The sequence below is a fragment of the Biomphalaria glabrata genome, chromosome 17 (genome assembly GCF_947242115.1).
Source record: "Biomphalaria glabrata chromosome 17, xgBioGlab47.1, whole genome shotgun sequence".
Classification (NCBI taxonomy): Eukaryota; Metazoa; Mollusca; class Gastropoda; family Planorbidae; genus Biomphalaria; species Biomphalaria glabrata.
This window is the reverse complement of record NC_074727.1, coordinates 10,834,689-10,848,096: the sequence shown is the minus strand read 5'-3', so window position 1 is coordinate 10,848,096 and position 13,408 is coordinate 10,834,689. Positions and strand designations below refer to the sequence as shown.

Sequence of the window (13,408 nt, the reverse complement as noted above, 5' to 3'; positions counted from 1 at the left end):
TTGTCAGCTGTCTTGGGTAGGCCACAGACATTTACAGATTGCCAGCTGTCTTGGGTAGGCCACAGACATTTCCAGATTGCCAGCTCTTGGGTAGGCCACAGACATTTCCAGATTGTCAGCTGTCTTGGGTAGGCCACAGACATTTCCAGATTTGTCAGCTGTCTTGGGTAGGCCACAGACATTTCCAGATTGTCAGCTGTCTTGGGTAGGCCACAGACATTTCCAGATTGTCAGCTGTCTTGGGTAGGCCACATACATTTCCAGATTGTCAGCTGTCTTGGGTAGGCCACAGACATTTCCAGATTGTCAGCTGCCTTGGGTAGGACACAGACATTTCCAGATTGCCAGCTGTCTTGGGTAGGACACAGACATTTCAAGATTGTCAGCTGTCTTGGGTAGGACACAGACATTTCCAGATTGTCAGCTGTCTTGGGTAGGCCACAGACATTTACAGATTGCCAGCTGTCTTGGGTAGGCCACAGACATTTCCAGATTGCCAGCTCTTGGGTAGGCCACAGACATTTCCAGATTGTCAGCTGTCTTGGGTAGGCCACAGACATTTCCAGATTTGTCAGCTGTCTTGGGTAGGCCACAGACATTTCCAGATTGCCAGCTGTCTTGGGTAGGACACAGACATTTCCAGATTGCCAGCTGTCTTAGGTAGGCCACAGACATTTCCAGATTGCCAGCTGTCTTGGGTAGGACACAGACATTTCCAGATTGCCAGCGGTCTTAGGTAGGCCACAGACATTTCCAGATTGCCAGTGTTTTTGTAGTGAGTTCGATTTTGTTCAAAACACCATTTTTTAATTACTACTAAAGTCTACTATTTCCTCTCAAGTTGAAAATTGTCTATGTCGTAATAAAAGTTATTTGTAGGGTTGATCATAAGGAAGTTATTCACTTTATTTTTAAATGATACAAGTTGATATACTCCAACAGCCTTTTGGTTATCTACCAGCAGTTTGGTGCTACAAGTCAGCGACCGACCACAACTCCACTAACCCCCCCCCCAACCACCACCCGAAAAGAGAATGTTCGGATAAATAATGTAACCCTTGCTTAATAAGGATATGTTTTCCATGAGAAGCTGAAGCTTTCCATCAAAAGTGATGAGGCCAAAAGTGTGCAGTAGGCATAAGAGTTTGACCGTTTGACCATATTAAGAAATGACCGACCATCGATTAACAATAGTTATACACAGTAGATAAAGTTAGTGTCGTTTGGTTTAATTGAAATAAATTGTGGTTTCCAGAAAACATTATTGTCTTTGAGATCTAGAGTTGTTTTTTTTTTGTTGTTGTTTGTTTGTTTTTTTACTACGGCTGGAGCGTAGCCTACAATGCCTAGGAGAGATTACGAAGATTTTGTCTGGAGTCGGGTCCAGTTATGTCTAAAGTAAAGTAATGGACCGCAGAAATACCAACGAGATTCCAGACCTAGTTATTCGCTCTCTCCTAAGTGCCGAGACTTTTCACTGGACAGCCTCTCGAGAATGCAAGATAGTTTGACTTGGCTTTAAGTTTACAGACGTTATTTCAGAGAGGATGATTATTAAAATCTAAGTTTATAAAAAGATGGCGGTAGTGAAAGGGGGTGGACGAAGGCAGAGTTCGAACCCTGGACGATCAAGACGACAGCCCAGAACGCATACCACTAGACGAGACAATTTCTTCGTATGCTACTTTGCATAAGTACTCTCCCTTTACCTGTTGCATAACTTTTTAAAAATGTTGTTATTTTACTGATTTACTTGTTTCGTATGCATTGATATAGTATATTCATCAACTCGCAGTTTTCCTCAGATTGAGTTCGCAGTAAATAGCGCCATCTCTCTACGTGCCACGCAATGCCGTCATCACTTTGATCTCGACGTCTCGAGTACCTCTCGCACCCGTGGCTCGTGTTTCTAAATATTTATCGTCTGTTTGCCAGCGCCTCGTGTCGAGGTGGTGGAGCCCACTTCCGGAGAACTCGTGGAAGCGTCTTCAAGCGCTCTCTCCCGAGTGCCGAGACTTTTCACTGGATAGCCTATCGAGAATGCAAGAGTCTGGCACGGGGGCAAAAGGGCCCCGAGGGAAGACAAAATAAGAGGAAATCTTGCATGTAACAAGGAAGCGAAGAGCAAGGTGATAAAAAAAGGGGGATAAACTCCTTAAGATGATAAGAATTTCTCCTCTCTGGTAACCTTCATGTTACCTCCCAGCTATGTCAGGAAGAAACAGCTCTTAAATAAATGATAGGCGCCGTAGGCTGTGGCAATAGTTTAGACAGAAATATTGGAACTTGAATAGAATATTGGTTAATACACACTTTTGGAAATTATTTCAACAGGATTAGAATAGAAGTTTCTGGAAAATAAATAATGTAACTGGAAGTACAAATAAGATTCAAACTCTCTATACATGAACATTAATCTCTCTCTCTCTCGCTCTCTCTATCTCTCTCTCTCTAATGAAATATTTCACGAAGATTGGATTTTCCAATACATTACCATAGATCTCTCTCTCTCTCTTTGGAGCTTTCTTTCTCTCGCTCTCTCGGTCTCTCTCTCTCTATCTCTCTTATACTTACAAATTAATAAGATATTTTTCAACGCTAGGAACTTACAACAACATTATCACGACTCTCGCTCTCGCTCTGTCTCTCTCATTCACAAGCAATACAATCAACAATTTCAAATCCAGCCAAATGTACATGCTATTGCTTGAAAAGAACAGACCTTTGGTGACATAACTAAATGAAAGTTAAGACTGAGATTTGATCAAAACATATCAATACACACAAATAACAAATGTTTTTTAAAAAAATTACTCCCAAAAAATAAATTAGAAAGTGCAAGAAAGATGTTTCAAGACTGGAGGGGTCTGGAGGTTAACCTCTAACGACGATATGGTGATTGCATTTATTTCATAATAATAATAATGACGATCAAAAGACAGAGAAAGAAAAAAAAAGAAGAAAATGAAGAAGAAAATGAAGAAGAAAAGAAGACGATGGTTTAAGCTTGTGGATCACTCGTCTGTGAAAGTGGACTAAAATGAAGACATCTAATGGTGATATCAGACAGAGTGGTGCTAAAAGCTAGCCTAGCAGATAAAATGAAGACATCTAATGGTGATATCAGACAGAGTGGTGCTAAAAGCTGGCCTAGCAGATAAAATGAAGACATCTAATGGTGATATCAGACAGAGTGGTGCTAAAAGCTGGCCTAGCAGATAAAATGAAGTCATCAAATGGTGATATCAGACAGAGTGGTGCTAAAAGCTGGCCTAGCAGATAAAATGAAGTCATCAAATGGTGATATCAGACAGAGTGGTGCTAAAAGCTGGCCTAGCAGATAAAATGAAGACATCAAATGGTGATATCAGACAGAGTGGTGCTAAAAGCTGGCCTAGCAGATAAAATGAAGACATCAAATGGTGATATCAGACAGAGTGGTGCTAAAAGCTGGCCAAGCAGATAAAATGAAGACATCAAATGGTGATATCAGACAGAGTGGTGCTAAAAGCTGGCCTAGCAGATAAAATGAAGACATCAAATGGTGATATCAGACAGAGTGGTGCTAAAAGCTGGCCTAGCAGATAAAATGAAGACATCTAATGGTGATATCAGACAGAGTGGTGCTAAAAGCTGGCCTAGCAGATAAAATGAAGACATCTAATGGTGATATCAGACAGAGTGGTGCTAAAAGCTGGCCTAGCAGATAAAATGAAGACATCTAATGGTGATATCAGACAGAGTGGTGCTAAAAGCTGGCCTAGCAGATAAAATGAAGTCATCAAATGGTGATATCAGACAGAGTGGTGCTAAAAGCTGGCCTAGCAGATAAAATGAAGACATCAAATGGTGATATCAGACAGAGTGGTGCTAAAAGCTGGCCTAGCAGATAAAATGAAGACATCTAATGGTGATATCAGACAGAGTGGTGCTAAAAGCTGGCCTAGCAGATAAAATAAAGACATCTAATGGTGATATCAGACAGAGTGGTGCTAAAAGCTGGCCTAGCAGATAAAACGAAGAAATCTAATGGTGATATCAGACAGAGTGGTGCTAAAAGCTGGCCTAGCAGATAAAATGAAGTCATCAAATGGTGATATCAGACAGAGTGGTGCTAAAAGCTGGCCTAGCAGATAAAACGAAGAAATCTAATGGTGATATCAGACAGAGTGGTGCTAAAAGCTGGCCTAGCAGATAAAACGAAGACATCTAATGGTGATATCAGACAGAGTGGTGCTAAAAGCTGGCCTAGCAGATAAAATGAAGTCATCAAATAGTGATATCAGACAGAGTGGTGCTAAAAGCTGGCCTAGCAGATAAAACGAAGAAATCTAATGGTGATATCAGACAGAGTGGTGCTAAAAGCTGGCCTAGCAGATAAAATGAGGACATCTAATGGTGATATCAGACAGAGTGGTGCTAAAAGCTGGCCTAGCAGATAAAATGATGACATCTAATGGTGATATCAGACAGAGTGGTGCTAAAAGCTGGCCTAGCAGATAAAATGAAGTCATCAAATGGTGATATCAGACAGAGTGGTGCTAAAAGCTGGCCTAGCAGATAAAACGAAGAAATCTAATGGTGATATCAGACAGAGTGGTGCTAAAAGCTGGCCTAGCAGATAAAATGATGACATCTAATGGTGATATCAGACAGAGTGGTGCTAAAAGCTGGCCTAGCAGATAAAATGAAGTCATCAAATGGTGATATCAGACAGAGTGGTGCTAAAAGCTGGCCTAGCAGATAAAATGATGACATCTAATGGTGATATCAGACAGAATGGTGCTAAAAGCTGGCCTAGCAGATAAAATGAAGTCATCAAATGGTGATATCAGACAGAGTGGTGCTAAAAGCTGGCCTAGCAGATAAAATGAAGACATCTAATGGTGATATCAGACAGAGTGGTGCTAAAAGCTGGCCTAGCAGATAAAATGAAGTCATCAAATGGTGATATCAGACAGAGTGGTGCTAAAAGCTGGCCTAGCAGATAAAACGAAGAAATCTAATGGTGATATCAGACAGAGTGGTGCTAAAAGCTGGCCTAGCAGATAAAACGAAGACATCTAATGGTGATATCAGACAGAGTGGTGCTAAAAGCTGGCCTAGCAGATAAAATGAGGACATCTAATGGTGATATCAGACAGAGTGGTGCTAAAAGCTGGCCTAGCAGATAAAATGATGACATCTAATGGTGATATCAGACAGAATGGTGCTAAAAGCTGGCCTAGCAGATAAAATAAAGACATCTAATGGTGATATCAGACAGAGTGGTGCTAAAAGCTGGCCTAGCAGATAAAATAAAGACATCTAATGGTGATATCAGACAGAATGGTGGTAAAAGCTGGCCTAACAGATATTGTCGATACTCTGAACTAACTAAGGAAGATCCTCATTACCTGAAAGTGCGCTAGTGGTGCTGTCAAATTAGGAAAACATTTCCCAGCGGACAACAATACTCTTGTTTCCCCTTTAAATTCAAGGAATCTCAATCTATGCGTTCCAAGACTAATTGATGCTTCTTGTAAGTAATACTGATTGTAATAATAAGGGGGCTACAATTAATTAGGTTTCTTCTTCCTAATTTTGATTTTGACAGTGCTAGACCATCAGGTTTTCTTTTGAAATAAATGAATTATTTCGTTCAAACAACAGAATCCAGACTCCGAGTATTAATTCCTTTTAAAAAAATATGATGTTTTTTATTCTATTCTAATAGGTATCACGTTGAAGGCGATGGGTGGTGAGCGGCCATAAAAAAACCCAACTAATTAATGTTTAAAACCCACACAAAAATGAATATTAATATTATATTTTGGTTTCTCAGTCGAGAAGACGTCAGCGCGACGGGGCTTGACGGGAATGGTCACGTGATATCGGTTACAACCTCGAGCGTCTGTGTGTTGAAGTGAGAATGTATCCAAAGTACGTACAACCGTGATGCCCAAAAAGAAGTCCCGCGGGTCTGACCTGATACTATCCAGCCCCCCCCCCCATGACTACTGTCCACAATGCATAAAGTTGTCACAGATATACGTTTGCGTTCGACTCGATGTTTGGGGGTGGTGGTGGGTGGGGTAAGGGGCTTTGCGGCCAGTCACACGCAATGTTTGGGGACATTTCTATGGACAAAGACTTTTTTAAACATGGTCATTTCTGGAAAAGTCCCAGAACGTAACCTCAAGGTAATGAACACAAGCTCCAGATGGAATAGAGTAGACTCAAGGTAACACAAGCTCCAGATGGAATAGAGTAGACTCAAGGTAACACAAGCTCCAGATGGAATAGAGTAGACTCAAGGTAACACAAGCTCCAGATGGAATAGAGTAGACTCAAGGCAATTAGCACAAGCTCCAGATGGAATAGATTGCCTAATGTGCAACCGAACACATTCTGGGCTCACTTAGGCCTTTTTCAGCCATGTGAAAATATGTGTACCGCAGTTCGTGGACTTCAGTTCCTTGTTCCATGGATGACAAAACTTGATTATGTTTCAAGATGAACTAGTTATGTGTTTATCCATCTGTCTATCTAACTATCTCGATATAGATAGATAGGTTGATTATAGTTTTATTCATGAATGTAGGTACAGTGTATATAGGTACAGTGTATATATATATATATATATATATATATATATATATATATATATATATATATATATATATATATATATATATATATATATATATATATATATATATATAATATATCTATATTATAAAGTAGAATGTGAGGTGTATGTATGGATGTATGTTACTTATAGACATCAAAACCGCTTGACCAATCTTGATAAAACTAGGTAGGAATGTTCCTTAGGTACCAACTTAGACCTTAGTGTATGTATTGTAGCCCTAAAACAAACTTAAGACCCTCAAAAAAATAAAGTTGTCCGACTCTATTACAGCTATAGTATTTTATGGATCTAGGCCATGTCTACAATGTTGACATGAGAAAAGATAGAAAGGATTTAGACCTAGATCTAATTTTAAGAAATACACTTTGCGCAGATTGTTTTTTACTTTGACACATGAAAAGACAAAAGAAGATCCATTGATTTCATTATATAATAAAATTAACCTTCAATTTTGTGTTTCAAAAGCATTTTTTACATTAATTAGTTCCTTATATCTGTGATTACAGATTTCCTGACGAACATTCTTTCATTAGACAATTCCGTAATGAATCGCGTACTAAATATTAATTCGTTTAATTGTTTACTTTAAAATCCCATCCCTAGATCTAAAACTCTAATTCAACTCTAAGATGATAAAACTTCTCTTCGCACAGATAGTTTTATACTTTATACTTTAACACATAAACATATTAATTGAAGTCCATTCATTTCATATTTTGATCAAATAAACATTCAAATTTGGTTTTTAAAGCTACATTCATTTACGAAAGCTGCGAAGCCGAGTTGAGATAGGCCTAGATCTATATTCATTCATGAATCGCGTACTAAAAATTATTTCGTTTAATTGTTCACTTTATAATCCCATTCATTTAACAAAGCTATCGCTCTTTTCGTTTGTAATAGATATGAATTTATCGGCTTCGGGTAATCCCATTTTCGCAAACCTAATTTTATTTTCGTAGCGAAAGAGAAAAAACTTGAAAGGATCATTAGTTAAGTTTAACATACATCTAAATCCAATCCACTAGATTAGTAAACACAAACTTAGACCCGAAGGCCGCGGGTAAAGTCTGGCGAACATCCTTTCATTAGACATTACCAAATGGTTACACATTAACAGTGATTAACACATCTCTCTACTTCCTAGGCCTAGGTCTAAAACTCTTATTGAACTCTAAGATAATAAAACTTCTTTTCGCAAAGATAGTTTTATGCTTTAACACATAAACATACTAATTATTGTCCATTCATTTCATATTTTAATCAAATTAACATTCAAATTTGTTTTTCTAAAGCATTTTCAATACATTCGTTCGCTGTTCGCTAAATAAAGCTGCGTAGCCGTGTTGAGATAGGCCTATTTTCATTCATGAAAAAAGGTTACGCATGCGCAACACAGAATGAACTCTATAAAAGCCTCTAGATTAGTGTAGATTTAGATCTATGTCTACCTCAAGATCTACTTTATACTGTAACACATGAACATACAAAATTAAGTCTATTCATCTCAAATTTTAATCAAATATATGTACGCCTACAAGCAAATGTTTTAATTTGAACAAATGGATTTAAGCCTATTAGCTATTTTGATTTTATATCTTCATTCACACTATTTTTACATTGACACATTCGCTTTACTTATTACATTATTATTTCGTTTAATTGTTTACAAAACACTTTTAGTGACTATATCGAAAGTAATGCGCAAATAAAGACCCGCGGGTCGCGGGTAACATATGACTAGTATACTATATATCTAGTGCTTTTTTTGTAAAAAAAAATAGGTGCGTTACTCAGTGATTAGGTGCCGGTACTCAGTAGTTTATTGTCTAACTTTTAACTACTAAAAATTAATAATATACGTTAAAATACAAGAAAAGTATTATTTTTTCAAAAGGTGCCGGTACGCCTTACCGGTGCGGACCGTCACAAAAAGCCCTATATATATATATATATATATATATATATATATATATATATATATATATAGAGAGAGAGAGAGAGAGAGAGAGAGGGAGAGATAAATAGGTAGATAGACAGACAGACAGATAGATAGATAGATAGATAGATAGATAGTGTGACATTGTATTAGGATAGGTCATAAGACCAGTGACTTCTGCTGTACTGGCAAGTTAGTCCAGTGGTACTTTGTGGTCCCAAATGATATTATCTAGTCTATTAACTCTAGCCTCTAGATATACAAAACTACTGAGATGGACAAGTAATAGTACTGAGATTTCAGTTGCAACAAAAAAAAAGAGTTTATTTAGAAGAGAAAAAAAGATCATGGAAAGTATATATGGAAGTAATGGTTCCCAAAAGAAAATAAAATAATGAAACAAATCAAAATAGTAAGACAGGTTCAGGTCTACATAATTAAAGAACCACCATCACAGGGGCACAATAATGTCATGTCAAAAACCAAAAAAGAGGGTTTGCAATAATATCTCATGATTATTAACAATGAAATGACTCCGTGAGACACACTACTGTCTCGTATCAAAACAAAAGATGTGTTTTTAAAACAAAAACATACAGGAGAGGATAAGAGACTAAGTAGACCTATACCATTTACATAAACCAACTTATTACTAACAAATAAATAAAGTCAACTTAGCTCATTATCGAAACACTCTTCCCATAACAGTGGCACACTCCTCTTGAGTAACACAGTAATAGAACAACAACACAACATTAGTTACACATTATAGAGATTTAGTTCAAGCCACACTGGTCAGCTCAAAGACTCAAGAGAGAATGGCCATTGTAAACAGTTAACAGGGACTTAAATCAAGTACTAAAGGGGACTAACTCTTATTGAAAATAAAAGTAGCTATCCTTATTGTCCTTCTTGTCACCATAGATAGATAGATAGATAGATAGATAGATAGATAGATAGAGATAGATTAAGGTTGTAAAGAAAAAATATTTTAATCTTACCAGCAGAAACTAGGATCACTCCAGCAAGTAATGTTAGATAAGTTCCCATATTTATCCAATGTGACTCCAGAACGGGTGTATTATAGAGGATAGAGATGTCCACGTCAGGTTTGACAAATAGAACCAGAGTGAGTTATGGTTCTTGACGGGTTTTTCCTTTCTTATGACATGCGCTTCTGACATGTGTCTTGGCGCGCTGGCTTTCGTTGGCAGGCGACGCGTTGAGGTTATCACCTTTGAATCTTGAAATTATCTGTGAAAGAGAGAACAGACATGTTTTCAGTTGACTGACATTGTCAGTAATTGACACTTGACAAGCAGCAAAAAGAAGTAATACCCAGGCGATGCTCTCTTTAGATATTAATTTGTAGAGCATTATGTGCCAGGTGAAAGAAAAACCGTCAAATCAGTGGCGTAGCATCCATGGAGCGTAGGGGTTCAATGAGCCCGGGGCGACGACCATTTAAGGGCCCACACCCGACGGAGTAACGAACATGGGGCCAAGGCCAGATTTATCTACATGTAACATAATCTATAGGGTTAGGGCCCCCAAGAAATATCTAGTAGTTACATATAACATCTGAACTAATATAAGGCTCCAAATCTCAAATAGCTTAGAGCCCTTTAAGTCTAAATACGTCACTGCATGGCGCGTGATTAATGGCCAGTTGTGGTCTGCCCTACACTGCAATTTTATTTAAAAAAAAAATAAAAAAATAAAAGTTTCTTGAAATGTCTTTAACGTCATATCGTGTGCAGTGGGGTTTAGAACATTAACCTGTCTGAAAGGGGAAATTTACTTTTTTAATTGATGTTGTTTAGGTACAGATCTCTCTTCATAAATTCAACTTATTTGAAAACAGTACCATTGCATTTAAAAAGAAGAAAGTTATTACAAATTATAATATGTGTTAAGTTTCATAATATATTCGGGCTTATAAAAGATACTTGACACACGGATTTAATTGTCCATTATAATATTATAGGCTAGTTCTTATATTTAAAAAAATATAATTTTATTAGTTTTCTTTTTTTTTTTTTTAGATTTAGTTGGCAACTTTGGGGGTCTGTTGACATTGTTTAGATGACCTTGAAAATCTGCAATACTTCAACACATGATATCTACGTTCAAGAAATAATAATCTCCTTCCTCAACACATTGCTACCCTCCCGCTTCGTTTATAACTGTGTACCAATCAATTACTTGTAAACAGGGGCGGACTGGGATTTCAAACAAGAAGAGGATTACTGTGGTCCTACCGCCCATTTGAGTACCGACCCACCAGGCATTTGCCCGAACGCCCGTATTGCCAATCCGCCCCTGCATTGTGAACTATCTTTATTTACTGCTATCAAAAGAAAATCTTCCCAGTTTTCTTGTGTCATGATGCTTCTCATCCTATTCTTTTAAAAACTTTCAATGTGTAGAAGCTTCTTTCACGCGTACATGACAACGTAAGCCCCTAATGAATAAGCCATGCCCATTACAAGCTATGCCCATTACAAGCCATGCCCATTACAAGCTATGCCCATTACAAGCTATGCCCCTGTCAGTAAACTGTACAAAAGTAACGTTCCATTTTTAGACCTTGCGATCTATAGTGCAGACGATATAAAGGTCATCTGTTTCTGTGACCTACGGTTAACGAGGGTGTCATGTGGCCAGCACAAAGACCAACCACCTTTACTTTTCCCCAACGAATGCCAGGTACCCATAAGGGCTGGGCGCCATAAGGATCCCGAAATTCAAAACCCCAGTCTTCACCGAGATTCAAACCCAAGACCCCGGTTTGGAAGCTTTGCCGCTCAGCTACCGCGCCTCCTCAGTAAACTGTACCTATATAAAATTTGGTAAGAGCGATTCTGACAGTTTTTGATAGACAAGCACTCTTTCCTTTTAGTGATAGATCTAGAAGTTGACTGCCTAATAGTGTAGCGGCCATCTCTAGTTGATAATGACATCAGTGCACAGATACCGATCTTTGTAAACCAGCGATGTTCATTTTGTGGACAAGACCGTTATTCAAATTATTCTGTGAAAGTACTTTTTTTTCCGCTCGCCGTTATGACCTAGTAATACCATTAGCAATGTCTTCTATTCCGATGATCGGGGATGAGTGCAGTGTTTCACATGGCCAACAACCCAGTTTTGACCTACATATTTTCCCACTTCTGATACTCACAAAGTCGTTGTTCCCGCGGGGGTCTATATAGGTTTTCTTTACGTCTGTCTTGTATAGTTTTTAAACATAAACGTGCACTTTGTCGTTGGACTTAAAAGAAGCCGGTGCACTTGTTTTGAGCAAGATACAGGAAAGAATAAAATTGAAGTTTTAATATCGCTTTTAAAGCTCACTGCATGATATAACGCAAGGAAGAGCGGGTTTCTTCTAGGAGGCCGCTAAGAAAGAAAGGTCGGCCATTTTTTGTTATCAAAGGACACAATCATAACCATTATAATATTCAATGTGTTAAGTTTTAAACTCTAGCTTTGTTTTCAAAACAAGTCATCTCGTGGACGAGACGCTATTCCCCAATTCAGTCTATTAACATTCCAATCAGCTCCCAAAATATCGAGGTAGAACTAATATAATGAGTAGTGCCTTGCCCCAGCAGGGCGCCATCCATCATTATCTTTACACCCCCTCTCTCCGACACAGATACACACACACACACACACACACACACGTAACCTCATTATCTAAAGTTGAAAACACATCCCGGCAACTTTCACAAAACAAAATCCAGCTCACAAAGTGGAGATACAATGTATGGTCTACGTTGATAGCGGCGTCGTTGAAGTCTGAAGAGAAAGTTTACATAAAACATTTGCGCTTGAACATGAACTCAAAGAACATCAGCTATCATCTCAAACAACGTTTTGATCGCTGGACAAAACAAGATTCTCAAAACTTTTCAAATTTAAAATAAAGGTTTTCCTCTCTAGGTGGAAAAAGATATGACGTCATCTGCCAGTGTATTTGTAGCCTCCTATCTAATCTCTAACCTTATCTGTCCGGATTCCTTTTCCGTCTAAACATAACTACTTTGGCTAGAGATTATATCATTCGAAGTACATAAATGTATATCATATGCCTACTAGCACTGCACCCTGACCGTCCGGGGTTTAATAAGTAATCTTTGTAACGTGTGTTCCGTGGCACAGAGCTCTGTAACACATTTAGACACTCGCCTTTACTACAAATACGATTCGTATAAATATATTTATTTCCTTTGGCTTAGTTTTAGTGCCGGATTTAAGTAAGTGGAGAAACTGCGCAGGTCCTTAGCCTGTTTGGAAGATTTAAGTGAAAATAGACTTAATTAATTCTACAGAAATTGGACATCACAGGACTCATACACTTAATCGCATTTTAATTACTTTAAAAATTATGTATGCATCATTTTTTTTATTACCTTTTATTGGAGGGTTAGCTCCTTGGCGTCTGTACTGTCCGCAAATCCGGCCCTGTCTGGTCCTACAATGACACCCCCTTTTTTTTTTTCATAACTGCCATGCAAAATATACTGATTTGATTAACAGATTTTAGATGCCATTTCAAGAAATACAATTAAAAGAAGAACAATTATAAAATCAATATTTAAAAAGTCTTAATGTGTAAGGTTATTTTGTTTTCAAACTGAAACCAAGAGGCCAGGGGGGTTAACGAGTTTGTAGAAAATATCCCTATTTTCGATCAGCAATCAGCCAAAATTCAATTGATGCAGAAAATTCGCTTTTGGCCACTGTTGTCTCACTTTACCCGGCAACAAGTCATCACGAGGCGTCTAAAACAATAAGCCAGGACGGACTGAGAATGAAAACCTAATTTC

At 38.0% G+C, this 13,408-nt stretch overlaps 1 protein-coding gene across 1 annotated transcript in view; it reads right to left on the bottom strand.

The window, feature by feature from the left end:
- The window catches only part of LOC106056618 (G-protein coupled receptor GRL101-like), a 239,774-nt gene that overhangs the window by 111,967 nt on the left and 114,399 nt on the right, over positions 1 to 13,408 (bottom strand). Inside the window, exon 3 of the mRNA XM_056015265.1 lies at positions 9,575 to 9,827. Coding sequence (XP_055871240.1) covers positions 9,575 to 9,623 — 49 coding nt within the window. The 5' untranslated portion in view covers positions 9,624 to 9,827. The remainder of the gene's footprint in view (positions 1 to 9,574; positions 9,828 to 13,408) is intronic.